Raw genomic sequence first — 22,680 nt, forward strand, 5'->3', positions numbered from 1 at the left:
GGCAATGACGTTTACGCTGCCGGATAGATATTAATGAGGAACGTCGTCCAGCTGCTGCGCGTTAGCTAAGCTGCTCGGGCGGGGCCCATCCATTCCAGAGAGTCTGTTCTGCCGCCGCGGAGCTGCCGACAGCCCGTGCTCCAGGACTAAACAGGCTCCAAGGATCCCTGTCTCTCTAGGCAGGCGTCCTCCAACTATGGCCCGCGGGCCACAGGCGGGTGTTTTTGCCCTTTCGTTTTTTTTTACTTCTAAATAAGATATGTGCAGTGTGCATAGGAATTTGTTCATAGTTTTTTTTTTTTAAACGATAGTCCGGCCCTCCAACGGTCTGAGGGACAGTGAACTGGCCCCCTGTTTAAAAAGTTTGAGGACCCCTGCTAGAGGTTGTGCCGCAGTCGGGATCCAAGCCGTGGCGTGAACGTGGTGGTGTCAATCGCGACTTAAAAGCCTCGGGAACCGACCAGGGAGCCCAAGATCTTGACTTGATTTTTAATGAAAAAGCTCTTCACAAAAAAATCCACACAGCAAACCCAAGTTTATTTTCTGTATGCATTACATTAAAAACATCTGACAGCTTGGCCCCATTCCCAGAAAGTCTATTTCTCCCCTAACGTTCTGTAACTTACATGGCCCTGGGCTGGGCCATCACCCATGCACAGCTGTGATCTACTAAAAGTTTTCTCAAAACTGCCTCCTCTCCTTAAGTCGACCGCTCATCCACAGCCCCTTTTCGAATGTTGCTGAATAAACGTTTAATTACATAAAAGGCCAAAACCCAGAAATTCAAATTTAAGCCATAGGAGAAAGTTTCCTCAAGTAACTGTAGAAGTAGATGCCGGGATTGTTGCCTTAAGAATAAACCTGATCAGGACAGTGTGCTTGGTGATACATTATTTATCTTAGTCATCCTTTTATAGACCAGAGTGTTTTTGCATCATGTTAAATGCGGGGATTGTTTCTTTAGTGCTCAGTAAAATTAATGGTGATCTACATTCATTTACCTCACTGAGTAGGCAGGTAGCTCCCTGAGAACAGAGGCCTCCAGCGTCTTATCTTTGTCTTTGGTTGAATGAGTCCTCCTAACCCCCTAGCCCTAGTACAAAGAATGCTGTGAGCTGGGCAGTCTGAAGTGTTCGGTGGGGGAGCCAAGGAGAGAACGTTTCAATTGTTCAGAAAACCTTTTATTCTTCTCTACCCTCTGCTGGGGCAGCAGGCAAACGGGGGGGGGGGGGGGGGGGGCAGTTTCTTACGAACGTAGGGTTTAACCTTAAAACTTGGTTTCCCTAAATGCAAAACCTCTGCAGACATCTGGCCTGTCTCAGTGGGTCGCAAGGTCAGGGTCACCGACGACTCCCGGGATCGCTCTCTCCGGCAGGCGTCGCTGGCCACAGCCGAGCCGTGAGGAAGGAAGTGGACTCTGATCTTCCGTTCAGCCAGGAGGCTCGGCATCCCAGGCTCGCCTTCCCGCGGTACCTGCGCCCGCCCTCGCGCCGTAGCGACTTTTGGAGAGTCTCTGGTCCCCTGCGCGCACCGAGGCGGGAGCCGGGTCCTCGCTCGAAGGCGCGGGTTCGGGCCACAAAGGTTGAGCGCTGGGGCGGATCTGGAAGGTCCGGGCGGGCCGGGCGCCAGGCTGGAGCGGTGTGCAGGGCTGGCGCTGAAAGGCCTGGGACCCCGGGGGACAGGATCCGGAGTAACGGGTGATGAGCCTGCGGGGCGCAGCCGGGAGCCCGGGAGCAATGGAGGGGGAAGCGAATGGGTGGAGGTGCAGCAGGAAACGCCCGGGGCCTGGCCGGGCCGGTCGGGCTGGGGGCGCCGCGGAGGGGAGGGACGGGGCGGCGCCCGGCTGGCCTGCCGCGCTCGCTCACCTCGCCCTGGCGGCGCGCCCCGCGGGCAGTTGCGGGGAGGGGAGCAGGATCTGCGGACCTTGGGATCCGGGACCGCCCTCTCCGCGTTGAGGGCCGGTGGCGAGCGGCAACGACGGCTGGAACCGCAGCGGCAGTATGAGAGCGGGCGCCGCTGCCCCACGCCTGCGGACGCGCGGCCCGCGGCGGCTCTGTCTGCGCGCGCCATGGGGGTGCCGTGGGGCCCCGCGGGCTGCGCGCGGCGCGGGCGGCGCGGAGTGCGGGGGCTGCCGCGGACCGCCTCGGCGCTGGCGGCCACCGGCCTGCTGTGCACAGCGCTGGCCGCCTACGCCTGCTGGGGGCAGCTGCCGCCGCTGCCCTGGGCCCCCCACGCCCCGCCGCGGCCGGTGGGCGTGCTGCTGTGGTGGGAGCCCTTCGCCGGGCGCCACAGCGCCACGAGGCCGCCCCCCGACTGCTGGCTGCGCTTCAACATCAGCGGCTGCCGCCTGCTCACGGACCGTGCCGCCTACGGGGAAGCCCAGGCGGTGCTTTTCCACCACCGGGACCTCGTGAAGGGACCCCTGGACTGGCCCCCGCCCTGGGGCGTCCGCGTGCGCTCGGCGGAGGAGCTGGAGCTGCGGGTATTGAACGGGGAGGAGGAAGCCCAGGACGTCTCGGGCCACAGGCCCCCGGGCCAGCGCTGGGTGTGGATGAACTTCGAGTCGCCCTCCCACTCCCCGGGACTGCGAAACCTGGCCGGTAACCTCTTCAATTGGACGCTGTCCTATCGGGCCGACTCGGACGTCTTTGTGCCTTACGGCTACCTCTACCCCAGGACCCATCCCAGCGACCAGCCCCCAGGCCTGGTCCCCCCGCTGTCCCGGAAACGGGGGCTGGTGGCCTGGGTGGTGAGCAACTGGGACGAGCGCCAGGCCCGGGTGCGCTACTACCACCAGCTGAGCCAGCACGTGTCCGTGGACGTGTTCGGCAAGGGTGGGACCCGGCGGCCGGTGCCTGACATTGGGCTTCTGCACACGGTGGCCCGTTACAAGTTCTACCTGGCCTTTGAGAACTCGCAGCATCTGGACTACATCACGGAGAAGCTCTGGCGCAACTCGTTGTTGGCTGGCACCGTGCCGGTGGTGCTGGGCCCCGACCGTGCCAATTACGAGCGCTTTGTGCCCCGCGGTGCCTTCATCCACGTGGACGACTTCCCTAGTGCCTCCTCCCTGGCCGCCTACCTGCTCTTCCTGGACCGAAACCCAGCTGTCTACCGCCGCTACTTCCATTGGCGCCGGAGCTACGCCGTGCACATCACCTCCTTCTGGGACGAGCCTTGGTGCCGGGCCTGCCAGGCAGTGCAGAGGGCTGGCGACCGGCCCCAAAGCAAACGCAACTTGGCTCGCTGGTTTGAGCGGTGAAGCCACCCAGGGAGGTCAAGTCACCAGCTTTTTGATCCTTTGCTGTGCATCTCCTGGAATGCCGAATCCTGGGATGAAGGTTTTGCTTTATGGGGAACAAGGTGATTTGCCAGTGTTATTCAGCACAAAGGCTGGGTGGGTAGGATCCGGGTTCAGTTCTTTTATGTTTTTTTTTGCGCGAGTAGGAGTTGGGCTCTCTCTGCTAGTGATGGGCATCAGTGTTCAGCACTAAAGCGGGCCCTTCCTCCCCTTGTAAGTATAACCAGGGCAGAGGTGAAGAAATAGCTTAACTACAAGAAGCCATTGAGTCAGTTGCTCTGAGTTTCCTCGTCTGCCACAGGTCATATTTGTGGCCTGTGCTGAGTCCAAATGCCATGCACTCTGCTGCTCGTTTCACGTTTCATTGGACTAAGGTGCAGCAAACCCCTGGTGTTAGAAAGATCCTTGTTGTGGCACAGTGGCAGGACTGTGGCTGTGGCCACAAGGACGTCTTTCTCTTTGTCGGCTGAATTCCTCAAAGCCTCAGCTCCTAAGAAAGGTGAGGAGGGCCATCCAAGAATCCGTTGACTGTTTCTTAACAAGTACTGTTTGTTCCCCTGCCAGTGAATGGAAACAAGATGCTGGACTGTCCTTGGAGAAGAGTTAAGGTGAATATATAAGTGTGCCTCTCTTTACACAAGTGTGTTCTTGAAGAGCTGCTTTCCTTCTTCTTTTAATCCTCACCTGAAGATATGTTTATTATTATTAATACTGATTTTAGAGAGAGGAAGGGAGAGAGCCAAACATCCATTGGTTGCCTCCACACTCACCCCAACTGGGGATCAAACCAAAACCCAAGGATCAAAGCAAAACCGCCAGGTATGTGCTCAGACCCACAACCCTTTGGTGTACCGACAGCACTTCAACCAACTGAGCCGCGCCCACCGGGCCCGAAAAGCTGCTTATCAATCACATCCCAAATTCACTGCCCCAGGGGGAGTTCAGTATTTAATACAACCTTATGGAGAATCCCTTTACAATGTGAATAATCATCCCTAACTAATCTCTTCTCTGTGTCTATGTTTTTCTATAACCGGGATTGCTTTTTAAAAAGCATATTAAAACTACAGATGTGAAAATAAAGTGGAAGCAGCTTTCTTCTCCCCACTTCCCAGAAAACCAGACTGTGTTTACAAGACAGAAGAGAAGGAAGCCACAGTGTCATTTTCCACAAAATTACTTATTTTGTGTCTTTACTGGACCTGAAATTTAAACTGGAATATCATTCCTCCAGGGGTGCTGGCATTACCTGTCAGCAGAACAGTGAAAGATTGTACTGCATTGTGGAATCATGCAAAAGGAAAAAAAGTTTCATGGTGTCTGTTAATGGCAGTGTTTGTTTCGATCAGTCAGTGTTTTGTTACGTGTTTAGTTGCTAGGGAATGGAACTAAATTGGTGTCTGTGATGAACTTTTGTCTTTTGTTAAAGGCTAAACTGCAATTCACCTTGGGTCCAGTAGGTTCCCCTCCTCGTCTGCATAGTGGTACATATAGCCTCACATTTCTAATGCCCTTGAGACTGTGCCACGGGACCAACTTTGAAAATATATGCATTGACTTTAAAAGTTGTTTGAGCAGTATATTCAATAGGTGTTATCATGTGCCTTACTCTGTGCCAAACACTGGGCTTGGGGTACCACAGGAAAAACAAAAATATGTAAGGCAAGGTTCCTCTCTTAAAGGCTCTTACAATCTACCACTGCCAACAAGTAACCAGTGAACTTTGATAAATCAACTGGCAGAACCTATTTGTTTAAAGCGATATCCTTAGTGACATAGACCATAAGTGAATTATTAGAAAGCCAGTTGACTTACAGCCTGAAATAATAGTTTGTTTCTTGATTTATTATAATAAGTACCCTCAGTGACTAATTATTGTGGGTAGGGTCCAAGATTAATTAGATTTACACATAGTTCTGCTGTGAATAATTATTTTGCATTTGACTACTACAATTAGTTGAATCATAAAATTTTATTTCTGCATTTGTTGTAGACTCACTTAAAAAATCACTAAAATCTAAAACGTGCTTCAATTCTCTTTATCCTTAAAAGGGGAAATTAAAATCCATGGGTAGGACTTGCTATTTAAATATTATGGCCTGGGCAGAATTATAATTACAAAGTATTAACTGTCCAACAAAGAAAAAGGAAAAATTCTATTCTTAAAATGAATATTTATGGGATACTGGCCAGTGATCTTGGTGTTATTAGGAATCTACATGAGGCAGTGGGAGAGAGTTTAGGTTTTTGAGGGTAACCTGGCTTAGAGTTGAATTCCAGCAGTGTGACCTTGGGCAAATTAGTAATAACCCTGAACCTCAGCTCCCTTATCAGTAAAATGGGGGAAGAAAACACTTCACAGCTCATTGTGAGCACGTCAGGAAATAAAATAGGTTTAAAGGTGATTACTCAATTGGTGAGGAAAATATATATATTTTTTCCTTCTTTCCCTGCAGTGGTTTCAGGGTGCCTCCATATTCATTTACATGTTTAAAATTATATGAAATAAAAAGGAAGGGATCTCCTATCATGTATTTCAAATGAATTCCTAAAGCTAAGCCTATTATTTCAAAAATCTTTGCCATTTACTAGTAGACTGACCTTGAATTTGCAGACCACCTATGCTTTCTTGGAGAAAAAAAAAAAAAGGTTGTTTTTGTTTTGGTTGAGTTATATAAGTAAATATTATTTTACTAATGCTCTTCTCACTATTGTCCATTTAAAAGTAACCACATATTGAATATTTATCATGAGGAAGCTATAATTGCATTATTATTTATTTGAAAATTTGGGGTGTGAAATGAAGAATATTTTAAAAGGCTAATCTCATCAAAGAGCAAGACAAATGTGGCAGTTGTTCATTTTATGGTATTTTATTTTTCATATTCTAAATTGAGCAGCTTAAAATTTCACAAGCACTAAATACATAATGTATATAAATGCATCATATAGATTTCAAAATATCTTTCCTATGATTGCCATGCCCTTGCTTTAACGCATAAGCTTTTCTTTACAACTTATTACAAACTGAGTATTTTTAGCACTTGATGACTCTAATTACATGAGTGCATCTGGAATGAATTTGCCTCAGGAAAGACAGTCTGACTGGCGTTCAGTATTCACAGATCCTTCCCAGTGTCCAAGCCCTTCCCTGGCGGTAATTTAGAGACAGGGAGGCTTCTTGGAAAGAGCTTGCAATTTGGAGCCAGAACCTGGGTAAGCGGTTCTGCCACATTCTACCCCTAAATAAACAGAGTCTCTCAGTTTTGGCTTCCTCCTTTATAATGCAGGAATGCCCCTACAAGACAAGGGCTAAATGTGATGATGCATGCCAGGGTGCTTTGTACATTGTAAGTTGCTATACAGTTACAGGATGTTCTACATTTTCAAGGCTCTAGAGGAGGGGGTGGCATACTTTTTTTAAGGGCCCGAGAGTGAATATTTCAGGCTTTGCAGGACATGCATTGTCACCTCCCGTGGTAGTGCACAAGCAGCCCTTGTCAATACGTAAACAAATGGGGTGCCTGGATTTGGCCGCAGTCAGTTTGTCAACTCTGTTCTAGACTTTTAGAGATAGAAGGGATTTGAGAACCTACCTGATGGGGCTTCTTAGAATGGACTTAGGAATTGTAACTTAAAAATTTTAGAGGCAGATATTCCCTGGTTCCTAGGCCAGCTTTGCAAGATTTGCTAATCTATAATAATAAAAGGGTAATGTGCTAATTAGACCGGACGTCATTCCAGACGTCCGTGGCCGGAGGGAAGCTGGTACTGGCAGCCGGGGGAAGGCCTACTCTTGCACAAATTTCATGCATTGGGCCTCTAGTTGTCTTATATTGGACAAATTATTTAAGCTTTCTGTGTTTTGATATTCTCATATCTAATTGAGGGTAAGCATATATAATTTATAGAGGTGCTGGGAGAATTAGATAAGAACTTACAGTACTCAGTACAGTGTGTCACACATAGGAAGCACCTGGAAGATAGCTGTGATGTCACGAGGGCATTTAGTAGTGGCAGAACCAGCCTTGCTTGTGCAAGTCACAACCGCTTGGAGCCTCCATCACTTGAACTGCAAAACGAGAGGGTTGTACAAGATCTCTTGGGACCTCTAGTTCTCTTGCCATCATTCTACTAACTGGCACCTTGGGGCATTAAGAACTAACCCACCTCCCCACGTGCCTTCCTTACAGTCTGGAAATGACTTACTACGCAGCAGCAGTAAACTGGCAGAAAACCAGGCACCAGAGAGGGACACTGATGTAGTGTCACACGCTTTAGATGGCAGGGAAGGGAGCCAGGTCCTTGGTAATTAGTCTGGTGAATAATTGCATTGAATCCATTTCAAGTCATTCTTGGATGTGTCTCAGGGACTTTTATGCTACACATTCTTATAACAAATCAATAATTTCTGTATACGTGTTCAGGTTATTTTGACAAAATAATTAAAGTAATGAAATGAAAAATGAGTCTTTGTTTATAATGTGTATTCCCAGGCACTAATGTGGGATTTATTTGGTCAAAGGATTTTCTGTAAGTTCATTGGTTCTAGGTGGGTAACTGAAATGCAAAGGCTTTGCCTCCTCTGAGTTGTACCTGGTCCTAATGTCTTTCTTGCTCATCTCTCCAAGGGCGTAAGTAGTAGACTCCTTTCTCTCATTCCATCTTATTTACTAAGTGCTCAGATGCCCTCTCTCTAGCTCCGGTTCACTAATTTAAAAAATGCCATTTTTTAAAGAGGTGGAATAAAGTCTGGGAACGTGATAGTTGGCAAAGGTATCTTTCTTAACAGCTGGTGCTCAAATTACTGAAAGGGGGAAATATGAAATTGGAAAAAACACTGAATATTTCCTCTGCTTTCCCTCCTCCAACACACACCGCCACTGACATGCTCATTTCACTACAGATTTTGAAAAATGATGACGGCCATTTGAGGGGAGGAGAGACAAGTAAAGAGGAATCAGTAGTGAATGAGTGAAAACAACAGTGCACTATAAAGTAGAACAGATGGGGAGTGAAGAGGAAAAAGGAAATGAGTAAAGTGTTTGAAGAGAAAGGAGAGGGAAGATAAGGGTAAGACAATGAAGGAGGTAGGATAAAAGGAACATATGCTCAGAGAATGAGGGAGTGGGGCCAGAGCCTCCTTTCAATGCCACTTTTCTAAAAAGAAGCCTGTGTTCCAACTTGAAACGCAGCGTCTGGTGGCAAATGGAGAATGAAATCAGGAAGTTTGAACTCACTGACGGGGAAAGTTAGGAACTTAACAAGGGATAAACTAACATTTCAGCAGAAATATAAAACGATCTCTTGATTCATTACAACAGATTCTTTTTTTTAAACAACAGATTCTTGAACTCTGATGAATGCTTCTTTTTCATCTTGGAAAAATCACATTCATTGCAGTTTTTAAAACATTTCCAATGGGCATACTTCAACTGTACTTAATATCCACTCTCAGAGAAATTTTTTTTTATATAGGCATAATCACAAATTGACTCTTTGAAGAAGAGTCAAAAGACTCAGTACATTTGATATACTTCAGAGTTTCATGTGGAATCCTATTGTAAAAACCACTTCAAGTTGTAAAGAATCTAATTTTGAGATCTTCGAATTAATGTTTTTTTAAAATTATTGAATCTTACCTAAATATATTAAAAAATAATGCCCTATTTAACACAAGTGCTAAAATTTTAATCTGAATTACTTTTAAAAAGGGAGAAATGGACTACTCAACAACACAAATACTGCTTCAGTGCCTGCTACTCCCAGGACTAGGGTTGTTCGAGGACTTGGGATGTAAATAACACTAAGGTGAGGACTCAGCACTCAAAAAGTGTATATTCTAGTGGGAGAAACAGACATGGTGACAGATAATCCCAACACATAAGTGTTGTTGTAATAAAGGCATATCATAGAAAGATCATGTGCAGAATCACAGACTTTAAGGGGAAAACAAAGCAAACTCAATAGGAGCCTCAGAAGGGCCAGAGGGATTACATGTCAGGACGAGAATTCCTTCATCACAAACTAAGTCTTCTTAATGTTCTTTCCAAAAGGTACATGAGTGCCAGCCTCTGGTCTCAATACTTACCTATCTGATTAGTTTCACTAATTCCACAGTTAAAAATAAACATCATTATTAGCATCATCTTCAAAATGACTAATCTCTAGAGGGATTTTTCTCTCCTAGCAACTAGGAACACCTGCTCTTACCCTATGACTTTTCTGTTCTCTTAATGTTTGGTAAACATTTTCAAAATCTGTTTCATTACATGAAACTTAATCTGAAATACAAATAAGCACAATCATCTTAGTGATCAAACAGAAATACTGTTAGATAAAAATGAGTCTTATCTAATGATTTTATCAAGCCTCCTTCTTTGAGATTTCAGAGAGGGAGGGAGAGGAAGAGGGAGATAGAAACATCAGTGATGAGAGAGAATCATCATATAGCTGCTTCCTGCATGCCCCCTACATGGGATTGAGCCTACAACCCAGGCATATGCCCTGACTGGGAATTGAATTGGTGACCTCTTGGTTCTTGGATTGATGCTCAACTGCTAAGCCACACCCAGCTAGGCCAGTCATTCATTCATTTTATAATATACTAGAGGCTCGGTGCATGAAATTCATGCACGGGTAGAGTCCTTAGGCCTGGCTGGCAATCAGGGCTTATCGGGGCCTTCCAGCTGCCGGCCGGGGCCTCCCTTCCCTGGCTGCCAGCTGCCCCACTGCCGCTGGGGCCTTCCTTTGTTCCGTGCCACCCCCTGGTGGTCAGCACACGTCATAGCGAGCGATAGAACTCCTGGTCGAACTTCCATGGGGACACTTTGCATATTAGCCTTTTATATATATATATAGACTAGAGGCCCAATGCATGAAAATTAGTGCAAGAGTAGGCCTTCCTTCCCTTGGCTGCCGGCACCGGCTTCCCGCCGGCACTGGCTTCCCTCGGACCGCCCGCAGGCACCGGGTACCCGGGCTGGCTTCCCACTGGCTCCAGCTTCATCAGGAAGGATGTCCGGAATGATGTCCAGAAGATGTCTGGTCTAATTAGCCTATTACCCTTTTATTATTATAGACCAGTGATGGCGAACCTATGACACGCGTGTCAGCACTGACACGCGTAGCCATTTCTGATGACACGTGGCCGCATGCCGAGGATGAAACATTTGCGACTAGAGTCTTGGAGTTAGTTTTTTCCTCAAAGTGACACACTACCCGAGTTATGCTCAGTTTTTTGGCGAAGTTTGACACACCAAGCTCAAAAGGTTGCCCATCACTGTTATAGACATTTACACACAATAGGTATTTTGCTAGATTCTGGGGACACGAGGTGAAAAACATGGTCCCTGCCCTCATGAAGACTGCAGTCTAGAACTAGCAGACAGACTAATGAAACAATGATTTTCAAGTGCCTTGATTAGCATCATGGCATAGCAATGTCTGGAGTGCAATGGGAGCATAGATGAAGGGTGTCTAACTCAACTAAGATGTCAAGAGTGAGTGGAAATTAGGGAAGATGTTCCTGATCTAGAGGAATGTTTGTGTGAATCTTGAGTTTTTAAATATGAAGAGAAGTTACCAAGTACCCTTAAGAGGTGAGTACAACAGATATGTATTGGGAAGAACTAGCATGGGCAAAAGCTCATACATGTGAGAGAATATGATAGGTTAGACTCAGCAAGCATGTCAAACTTGCGGGCCCACCTCACGAGTTTGACATGCTTGGGTTAGAGGAACTGGACCGGAAGACAAGGGTGTGCTGGGGATAAGAATGAGAGGTAAGGAGGGTAAGAGGTGATTCTGGAAAGGAGATCAGGATCTGATCAGGAAGAGCCTTGAAAATAAGGCTAAGAATTTTGGAGTGTTTCCTAACAGGGGAACCATTGAAGGAGTTAGTTGGCTTTGCCAAGGATAAATCCCAAAGAGGAGACATGGCCTTGGCCAGTGCTTCTTCTTTCTACAGGTTTGTGAGTAGACAGAAGTCTCAGGTGTTCAGTTCACCATGTTCCATTTGCATGCCTGAAGTCTAATGAAGTTTAGTTAGTTCAATTAATTCCCTTCAGGCATTTCAGTTGTGCAGCACTGTGCCATTTCAGGATCCAGGAAGCGGGTCTTGTGGTAAAGTTCCATCATCTTGCAAATTTTCCTCATGCCTCTTTGGGAACAGCTCCCACTACATCCTTCTCTTGATAACCGTTGATCTCTTCTATGGTTGTACTTTGCTTTTCCTAAAATGTCATAAATGAAACTGAGTAGTATGTAACTTTTAAAAATATATATTTTTATTGATTCAGAGAGGAAGGGAGAGGAAGAGAGAGATAGAAATATCAATGATAAGAGGGAATCATTGATCAGCTGCCTCCTGCACGCTCCCTACTGGGGACCGAGCTAGCAACCTGGGCATGTGCCCTTGACTGGAATCAAACCCGGGACCCTTGAGTCCGCAGGCTGATGTTCTACATACTGAGCCAAACTGGCTAGGGCAGTATGTAACCTTTTAATCTGGCTTCTTTTTCTTAATCCATTGGAGAGTCTTCAGTATTGTTGCATGTATCAGTAGTTCCTTTTTTCTTTTTCCTCTAAAATGTTTTTATTGATTTCAGAGAGAGAGGAAGGGAGAGGGATAGAGAGATAGAAACACCGATGAGAATGAGAAACATAGATTGGCTGCCTCCTGCATGGCCCCTATCAGGGAACGAGCCCCAAACCCGGGCACGTGCCCTGACTAGGAATTGAACCAGTGACCTCTTGGTTCATGGGTTGATGCTCAACCACTGAGTCACACTGGCCAGGCAGTAGTTCCTTTTTATTGATGAAGAGTATTCCATTAAATCTTTATATTCTGCATACAAATTCTTTATCATGTATATATATTAGATTTTATATTTTAGAGCGGTTTCAGATTCACAGCAACATTGATTGAGAGTAAGGTACAGATATTTCCCATATATACCCTGCCCTTACATGTGCATAGCCTACTGCATTATCTATATCCCCCATCAGCATGGTATATTCACTACATCGACACATCATAATCATCCAACGTTTATAAGGTTTACACTGGGGGCCAGTCTTAGTGTTGTACATATTATGGTTTGGACAAATGTATAATAACATGTTTTCACAATTATAGTTTCATACAGAATAGATTCACTGCCCTTGAGTTCCATGTATTCATTCCTCCCAGCCCCCAACCCCTGGCAACCACAGATCGTTTTACTCTATTCATAGTTTTGCCTTTTCCAGAAAGTCTTATAGTTGGAATCATGGTGTATGAAGCCTTTTCAGATTGGCTTCTTTCACTTAGTAAGTATGCATGCAAGGCTTCTCCATGTCTTTTCATGACTTGATAACTCATTTCTTTTTAGCACTGAATAACATTCCATTATCTGGATATACCACAGTTTATTTATCCGTTCACCTACTGAAGGAAATCTTGGTTGCTTCCAAGTTTGGGCAATTATGAATAAAGCAGCTATAAACATCCATGTGCAGGTTTATGTGTGGGAAGTTTTAACTCCTTTAGGTAAATAGCAATGAAAGTCATCACTGAACCCATATGGTAAGAATTTGGTTATTTAAGTTTATATCTTGAACTGTGCCACCTAACCATATTCTCTCAGGTTTTTATGTCCTAAGGAATAAGAAGAAATTGTTATTTTATTGTTGACTTAGATGCCACTGCCACATTCTCCTTCTTCTATGTTGTTCTTTAAATATCTGACAATACTGTCCTTTTTACTTGATATACTAGAAAGGAAATGGGTTAAGGCAAGCATGTCAAACTTGCGGCCCTCAGGCCGCATGCCTCGTTTATTTGGCCCGCGTTAGTCTTTGAGTTTGACATGCTTGGTTTAAGGTATTCAGGAGACTAAAAGGCCAATAGGCCAACTCTGCGTAGTGCTATCCTTGGTTTTAAGTTAATACTGCTGATTTGGGCAGTACACTTAGGAAGCCCAGAGTAGACTACCCCATACAAATAAACAGGCAAGTCCTGCTATTCTTTCATTGAAAAGGATTGATATGAGATTAGGATGATTAATTCATAGTAGCACAGGCAGTTTCGCTCTCTCATTCTCAATCTGTAAAGTCAGTCAGTAAAACTGACTACAAAGTTCTCTTTATTTCCACTTAGCAATTTAACTATTTGTGTTTTCAGGACACACTTTGCCCTCAGTATTTTCTGTTACACTTTTAAATGAGCATTTATTTATCATGTTTCATACATAATTAAGCAGAAAATACTCAGTAATTTAGATGCCATTTTAAAAGTGTCCAATTTTAAAAATCGCCTAGCTTAACCTTGCTGGTTTGGCTCAGTGGATAGAGCGTTGGCCTGCGGACTGAAGGATCCCAGGTTCAATTCCAGTCAAGGGTATATGCCTGGGTTGCGGGCTTGATCCCCAGTAGGGGGCGTGCAGGAGTCAGCCAATCAATGATTCTCATCATTGATGTTCCTATCTCCCTTCCTCTCTGAAAGCAATAAAAATATATTTAAAAAATAAAAATAAAAAATCGCTCAGCTCAGTGGTTGAGTGTCGACCCATGAACCAGGAGGTCACAGTTCAATTCCCAGTCGGGGCACATGCCTGGGTTGTGGGTTCCATCCCCAGTAGGGGTGTCAGGAGGCAGCCAATCAATGATTCTCTCTCATCATTGTGTTTCTATCCTTCTCTTCCTCTCCATTCCTCTCTCTGAAATTAAAAAAAAAAAAATGCTGGATTTTAAAATAATCAATTTTCTCCTTTCTTTTTATACTTTTCTGCATTATATTTATTCTTTCCCCTAGTCTTAACAGATACATTCCCATTGAAGAAAAAAAAATGTCTTTACCATTATCTCTGCCTCGTTCTATTTGAAAACACTTTACCAGTAGTACTCTGAAATGGCTAATAAAATTCTAAACTTTTAAAAATTGTTATATAATAAGAGAATCAAAAGTATTATATAGCATTCTTGGAAATTAGTCATACTCTACTCTGTCCCCTCTTGAAAAATTTATTAAGGCCCTTTATTGCTTAGTAATTCTATATGCATGTAGCATATACCATAAACCACAATTATTTAGACATCAACTTTAGCAACCTGCCATTCTGCTTAAAATTCCATTTGCATTCTCTTGGGATTATGGTTATAATATCTTGCTTTATTTATTAAGTATATTAATCTACAGCCTAAACTCTAAGCACTGAGCAAGTTGCACTTAGTAAGCAAGATTCAAGTTTACTTCTGTGTATTATAAAGCATCGGAATAATGATTCTGTATTTTGCTCTCCTAATTGCCAAAATTGCTGAGTCATTTGGAAAAGATGATTACAGAGTTGGCCTGAAATTTCTTTATGGAAAAGTATGAAATGACAGGACAATATAAGGCAGAGAGAAAAAAAAAAAACTAATGGGAATTTCCTCATGGTCTTTAAGCATTTTCAATCATCCAACAAATACTATGCCAAGTGCTGGGCCCTGGTTAGTTACTGGGGATAAGTAGCAAACACAAAGTTCAAGTCCTCATGGTGGAACCATATGGAAGAAACAGAAAATAAATAAGTAACCAAATAAATAAAATAATTTTCTCTAACACACAAGGACTCATTGTTGAGAATGATATCCAACATCTTTTATCATTGCTGGGGCTCAAATAGGAGAAAATGGGTTTTGAACCGTAAGATAGGAAAGAAGTTCCTTTAACAGGGAGAGTCCATGGGGCCCCCCTAAGGGGAACAGGGAACACAGATTAAAGGTAAACTTTATTGAACCTGCTATCTAAACTGGCTAGTTTCTCACATGCATTATCTCATTGTCCAATCCCAACACTTCCTGTGAGTTAAGTTTTATGATCCCCATTTTATAGGTGACAAAGAGGCTGTGCTACTGGGTCAAAGTGACACAGCTCGTCATTGCTGAGCTAGGGTTGATTCTCTTGGAGTCCAAGACTATTGCTTTCATTGTGCACTACCTGAGTTCAGGTGGATGGAGTATCGCCACTCTAAATAAAGGATTGTTTAGGTAGTTTCTTTCCGTAAAGAAAGGGATAAGCCTTTATGGATGGCTTTCAAACCTCTTTTCAGGAGCAAAATCTAATTTTCAAACAAAATTGTATGTAGAACCGCAATACATGAAACAAATTAGAGCAGGGTAGGCCTGTTGGAGCTGGGGTGTATTGTCCGAGCCTCACCCACTGCTCTCCTCACTCACCCCACCAAGGAAATTCTCTCTCAATGACTAAGCTCCACTGAGTCCCAGGAACTTTGCCTAGTATTACCATAGTATCAGGCTAAAACAAGATTAGACTTGGTTACTTGGAATCTTGCCACATTTGAATTTTGCCACCATAAAAAACAATCTCAGCCATCATAACTCTATTTGGGAAGACCTTGCCTTGACCATCATGCTTGACAATAGGGCACATTGAGGGTAGAGTTATTTGAGGCATGAGTTCAGAAAGGGAGTCAGTGGGAGCTGTGTCCAATGGACAAAAAGAGGCTTACATTCTCACTTCTTTATATTGAATGCGATAGTTCTAAACTTTGTAAACCTCAGGCCAGTGTGTTATGGACTCCTGGTAATGCTCATTTACATTATGGAGTGGCTAATGAACTATTTCTCTCCATCTCAGCCTCCAGACTGGGAAAATTAAAGGCTTTAATTGACTCTTTGCTAGAGTCTTACATTTGGAGCCCTTCCTTGGAGCAACAAAGTGAGTAGATAATACTGAGAGAATATTACTTCATTTTTTTATCTGGTAGGCTCTGAAGTAGAGCTAGAAACCAAGAGCAACTCCACACAATAACAGGAGACATATTAACTGGCAGGGAAGGGGAGGAGCCTTGCTAATTAAGGAAATATTTCCTCTCTCAATATGAGTTTAAGCAGTACTGCCTCCATCCAAACTATACCTGTCCCTAGGAGAGGTGAATGTACTAACAGGTTCCATAGAAGTGGACATACCTGGAACTAAGGGGACTTCTGCAAAAGAAGTCTAACTTGAGACCCACATCTACCCTTGACTATTGACCTTTGGCCTGGGATCCATCCTCATGCACCTCTTGCACACTTCCGTGGGATTGGGAGTCAGGGACCATCCCTGACCTTCCTGCTATAGCCTCTGATTATGCTTCCATAACACAGCACTCAATTTGTGAAATGCAGATGTGACACAGCAGACATAATGCCTAAGGCCCACAGTACTGTTAGGGGTGCTTGAAATGTTTTAATTTTTTTAAAAATCCAAATAGAAAAAAAAAAAGTTAGGTAAAAGAAAAGAGTATATAATATCAATATATTCATTTAAAAATTTTTCTTGAGGTTAGTGAATTAATTTTTAAAATTAAGCATTGTTGTATATAATATTATAGTAATTACTAGAGGCCCGGTGCATAAAATTCGTGCATGGGGGTGTGTGTCCCTCAGCCCAGCCTGCACCCTCTCCAATCTGGGACCCCTCGAGGGATGTCCGACTGCCCGTTTAGGCCCGATCCCGGTAGGATTGGGCCTAAACGGGCAGTCAGACATGCCTCTCACAATCCAGGACTGTTGGCTCCCAACTGCTCGCCTGCCTGCCTTCCTGATTGCCCCTGACTGCTTCTGCCTGCCAGCCTGATCACTCCCTAGCCACTACCCTGCCAGCCTGATTGATGCCTAACTGCTCCCCTGCCAGCCTGTTTGCCCCTAACTGCCCTCCCCTGCAGGCATGGCCACCCCTAACTGCCCTCCCCTGCTGGCCTGATCACCCACAACTGCTCTCCCCTGCAGGCCTGGTCCTCCCAACTGCCCTCCCCTGCTGGCCATCTTGTGGTGGCCATCTTGTGTCCACATGGGGGCAGCCATCTTTGACCACATGGGGGCAGCCATCTTGTGTGTTGGAGTGATGGTCAATTTGCATATTACTCTTTTATTAGATAGGATAGATGCCTGGTGCACGGGTGGGGGCCAGCTGGTTTGCCCTGAAGGGTGTCCCGGATCAGGGTGGGGGTTCCCTTGGGGCGTGGGGTGGCCTGGGCAAGGGGCCTGTGGTGGTTTGCAGGCTGGCCACTCCCGCCGGCGACCCAAGTGGAGGCCCTGGTATCTTGGATTTATTTATCTTCTATAATTGAAACTTTGTAGACTTTAGCAGAGCCAAGCCTCCTGCTTGCTCTGTGGCCACAGCCATTTTTATTGGGATTTATTTATCTTCTATAATTGAAACTTTGTAGCGGAGGCCAAGGCAGGCCAGGGCTGCTGAAGATTGGCTTCCTCCATCACCAGGGGCAACCCAAGCCTCCTACTCTCTCCAGATCTGTGGCTGCCACCATTTTTGTTGGGATTTATTTATCTTCTATAATTGAAACTTTGTAGCCTTGAGTGGAGGCCTGGGCCCGCCAGGGTGTGTGGAAAGCTTCGCTTCCTCCATTGCCGGGGGCAAATCAAGCCTCCTGCTCTCTCCATGCCGTAGCCATCTTGGTTGGGTTAATTTGCATACACGCTCCTGATTGATGGTGGGCATGGTTTGTGGGTGTAGTGATGGTTAATTTGCATATTTTTCTTTTATTAGGATATTAGTTTTATATGTACAATATAATGGTTGGACATTTTTATGTCTTATAATGTTACTAGAGGCCCAGTGCATGATTGAATCATGCACGTGTAGGGTCCCCTACACGCTTTTGCTTTTGATCACGGGGAGCTGGGTGCCTGTCCGCTAGTGCACCAGGCCTTTCAAAAGCCTCCAGCACGGCGGAGGCTTCTGAAAGGCCTGGTGTCTGAGCGGAAAGGCATCCAGCTGCCACGCTTTTGCTTTTGATCGCGGGGAGTTGGGTGCCTGTCTGCTGGTGCACCAGGCCTTTCAGAAGCCTCCAGCGCGGCGGAGGCTTCTGAAAGGCCTGGTGTCTGAGCGGAAAGGCATCCAGCTGCCACGCTTTCACTTTCGATCGCTGGTGCACCAGGCCTTTCAGAAGCCTCCGGCGCGGCGGAAACTTCTGAAAGGCCTGGTGTCTGAGCGGAAAGGCATCCAGCTGCCACGCTTTTGCTTTTGATTGCGGGGAGTTGGGTGCCTGTCTGCTGGTGCACCAGGCCTTTCAGAAGCCTCCAGCATGGCGGAGGCTTCTGAAAGGCCTGGTGTCTGAGCGGAAAGGCATCCAGCTGCCACGCTTTCACTTTCGATCGCTGGTGCACCAGGCCTTTCAGAAGCCTCCGGCGTGGCGGAAACTTCTGAAAGGCCTGGTGTCTGAGCGGAAAGGCATCCAGCTGCCACGCTTTTGCTTTTGATCGCGGGGAGTTGGGTGCCTGTCTGCTGGTGTCTGAGCGGACAGGCATCCAGCTGCCACGCTTTCACTTTCGATCGCTGGTGCTTGAGCGGAAAGGCATCCAGCTGCCACACTTTTGCTTTTGATCGCGGGGAGCTGGGTGCCTGAGCGGACAGGCACCCAGCTCCCACACTTTTGATGGTCCGTGGCCGCTGAGGGGGGCTACCCTGCTGTTGAGAGGCGCAGGGGGCGGGACTCCCACCCCCTGCGCCTCTCAACGGCTGCTGAGGGGGGCTGCTGCAGACACCTGGCTACCCTGCCGTTGAGAGGCGCAGCTGGGTGTCCGCGCAGGCCCCCTCAGCGGCCGCGGATCTGGCCTCGATCTGGCCGTTGAGAGTCGCAGGGGGCGGGAGTCCCGCCCCCCTCAGTGGCAGCGGATCCGTGCCTCTCAATGGCCGGATAGGCCACCCTGAGTCCCACCCCCCAGCCTCCCACCGCCCAATCGTGGGCGTAGCGGAGTGATGGTAATTTACATTTTACTCTATTATTAGATAGGATCACCTCATGAATTCTAGTAATCAGGTGCAAACATATCACAGTATTAATGACCTCTTCATGTTTTTCACCCATCTCCTCTCCTTTCCCTTCTGGTAACCATCCCTTTGGTCTCTATTTCTATGAATGGATAAAGAACATGTGGTATAGATATACAATGGGATTTACACTGCAATAAAAAATAATGAAATCTTGCCATTGCGACAACATGGGTGGACCTAGAAGGTATTATGCTAAGTAAAATGTCAGATAGAGAGAGATAAATGTATGGTTTCACTTATATGTGGAATCTAAAATATATTCATTTTTATACATCTGAGCTTTAAGATAAAATTTTAAATATTTTTTTCTTTTTATTGCTTCTTATTTTTTATTTTTTCCCCATTTTTTTATTAAGGTATTACATGTGTACATATCTTCCCATTGCCGCCCCCCCCCCCCACTCCCATACATGCCCTCACCCTCCTGTGTTTTTTATTGCTTTTTAGAGAGAGAAAAAGAGATGGAAAGGGAGAGAGATAGAAACATTGATGAGAGAGAAACATCAACATCCATCTGTGGCCTTCTGCATAACCCCTGCTGGGGATCAAGCCTGAAACCCCAAACATGTACCCTGACTAGGAATGCCTTTTGATGCATTGGCCACCGCTCAGCACTGAGCAACACCAGTTGGGCTAATACTTTTTTTTCTTTTTAATTGAAGAAGGTGTCCATCAAGGTAAAGGTACTTAGGGCCAAAGAAAGTCAAATCCACCCTGTGCTCACTGGGGTGAGACTTCCTGCTTGAGGGGGATGGATTTTCCAGGGAAAGAGAGTGCTTGGGTGAGGAACGTGCAAACGTCAAGGCTAGAGAGCTAGAGAGGAACTAGAAAATAGAGAATCTCTCCTTTGAAACCATTTTCCTCTTGTTTTATTTGGTACCTATGTAAGTAATCTTAAATCCATTCTGGAGAACAATGGGGTACACGTAGATAACCAGAAATACCTCTACAGCACAAAATATTCAGTACTTGTAAGTTCAGTCCTCCAGGAGTTATTTGACCTGTAGACCATTCACTGTAGACCAGGAGGTGGATAATATGTTTGAAAAGATTTACATCACAGTGGTTAGCAGTTAACATCTAGTGCATAATGGAAATTTTCCTTCCTCTGCACATTTCAATAATGTATTTCTCACAATTTGTTTGAAAAAAACAGGAGAGCAAGACTGTTCGTGTTACAGATTAAAGAAGAGTAAAGAGTCATGACAACCAAATGCAATCAATTACCCTGACCTGACTGTACTCTGAAAAAGAAAAAAAATTATTTAAGGTACATTTGGGGACAATTGTATTGTGGTTTTATAAGAGAATGGGAAGACATTTTTGTTCTTAACAAATGCATACTAACATATTAGGAGGTCAAAGTTGAAGTCTGCAACTTCTTTGTAACCGGGTCAGGAAAAAAAATATACATATAAAGAGAAAATATTAAAGCGAATATATCAAAATGATAACTGGATATATTTTTAAATAAAGAGTTCAAGATTCATTTAGAAAGTATTGTTGAAGTAAGGTCCAAAGAAAACAACACCATTGATGCATTAACTTCACAGCTGTTTGACCATCCACACCTGTGCATGGGGAGTTAATTCTGTACAAGCAGGAACCATGGATACTGAACGAACTGATCTGAACTTGTCTGTACTTGTAGACTGTCATTATTTACAGGGGTTTCCTAATAAGAATCATTAAAACAATTTAAGCTACAGCCACTGGACTGAATAACTGAAAAACCGATTTTGGAGCTGACTTGCAGATTGAGTTTAAATTTTTAAATTGTATTTTTCCTCATTGATAAAATTCAGACACCAGTGCTTGGGACCACAGTAGGCATGAAATATGTTTTCAATGAGTGAATATGGTATTCTCTTATTGAACTATGCTAACCTAGGTTCCCTCCACAATAGAGCATGAGATAAGGGTTTGGATGCAGGTCGATTATCTTGGGAAGTGTTTTCAAAGAACAGTAGAGAGGGACTGGGAAGAGGGTAACAGGGAAGAATGAAGCCAACCCAACAATGCGTTGTCACCACTGTGGCGTCTGATACTTGGTCTCATGAAGCTACTAAATGCACCACAAAATCTTCTGCCCAATGGATGTTAGAGGGAATATTTATCCACCATTTCCCACCTACATTGGCCAAGGGTTGCTCCCATGCGGGGACAGCAGTGAGAGATGTACGTGCAGCTGAGGTTACACTGTGTACAGCTGATCACCAAAGCAATGGCTAGAGATAAAAGGTAGACCAAGGAAAATGTGAAGGGTGGCCAGCAAGCATAGCTCAGTGTTTGAGTGTCAACCTATGTACCAGGAGATCATGGTTTGATTCCCAGTCAGGTCATATGTCTGGGTTGTAGGCTCGGTGGGGTGTGCAGTAGGCAGCTGATCAATGATTCTCTCTCATCATTGATGTTTCTACCTCTCTCTCCCTCTCCCTTCCTCTCTGAAATCAATAAAATACATCTATAATAATAAAAGCATAATATGCTAATTAGACTGGACATCCTTCCGGATGACCTTCCAGATGAAGCCAGGGCTGCAAGGGAAGCCCATGTCCCGGGTGCCTACCAACGGCTGGAGGGAAGCCCGGTCCCGGGTGCCAGAGGGAAGCTGATGCTGGGAGCCGGGGGAAGGAAGGCCTACACTTGTACGAATTTCATGCATCGGGCCTCTAGTATGTGTGTGTGTGTGTGTGTGTGTGTGTGTGTGTGTGTGTGTGTATCTATATATGAAAATGTGAAGGGTGTCACAAGACAAGCGTGATCTAGGATTAGCAACAGCATGAAGTGATTTGACACAAGTTCAAAAATAAAAAATATGGCAAAAATTGTATTAAATTTATTTTTATATATACTTGTAACCATGCTATACTGCTTCCCTATTACAGGGAATATATAAGTGCCTTTAAAAATCATGTGTGGAAAAGGAGACATATGTAACACTTTCAACAATCAAGAATTTAAATTGAAGAAGAAGAAGAAGAAGAAGAAGAAGGAGGAGGAGGAGGAGGAGGAGAAGAAGAAGAAGAAGAACTATGTTCAGGAAGACACATGTTATAGAGAAAAATTTGTGTAAGAAAACCCATTACAAAAAAAAAAAATATGTGGAGAGCACAATGTGACTGATTGGTATGTCATTATAGTAATCACAACAGAGAATTGAAAAATGCAGATAAAGGCTTGATAATGATTGATACTTCTGATTTTATAATGAGCAAATTTGGAAAAACTGAAAAGCTTTAACTGTTTGAAGTCACTTATATACTTTCTCAACCATTCTGTCATTCTGTAGAGCTGTCTTATCAACACAAGTCAAATTTACCAGGAGGTGGTCAATTTGGAGAACTTGGGGATAAAGGTTATTCATCTACTCAGAAACAAAGCACAGATTTGCAAAAGTGGCTTTCTTGTCTAGATTATTTTCCATCTGCCACTCCTTTTTAAATAGCAGTTTATGATCACTCCAAAACTCTCTGATTCATTCATTAAAAAAAAAGAAAGTATTATTCATTTGAGTAGCTTCACTCAGCCAAGTCCAAGACTGGCCACCTCTGCC

General features: G+C 44.8%; 2 protein-coding genes across 2 annotated transcripts in view; both read left to right on the plus strand.

The window, feature by feature from the left end:
* PIWIL4 (piwi like RNA-mediated gene silencing 4) overlaps nucleotides 1-22,680 on the plus strand; it is a gene marked incomplete at its 5' end in the record, with an annotated part of 110,300 nt that overhangs the window by 36,493 nt on the left and 51,127 nt on the right. The window lies entirely within an intron of this gene.
* Nucleotides 1,441-7,767, plus strand: FUT4 (fucosyltransferase 4). Its single transcript, XM_079788727.1, has one exon. It carries the CDS (start codon nucleotides 2,069-2,071, stop codon nucleotides 3,260-3,262), a length of 1,194 nt encoding a protein of 397 aa, XP_079644853.1. The 5' UTR covers nucleotides 1,441-2,068; the 3' UTR covers nucleotides 3,263-7,767.

This window comes from Cnephaeus nilssonii (genome assembly GCF_951640355.1).
Source record: "Cnephaeus nilssonii genome assembly, chromosome: 13".
Taxonomy (NCBI): domain Eukaryota; kingdom Metazoa; phylum Chordata; class Mammalia; order Chiroptera; family Vespertilionidae; genus Cnephaeus; species Cnephaeus nilssonii.

Coding starts and splice junctions, on each gene's coding strand:
- FUT4 (XM_079788727.1), top strand. CDS start 2,069: ATGGGGGTGCCGTGGGGCCCCGCGGGCTGCGCGCGGCGCGGGCGGCGC.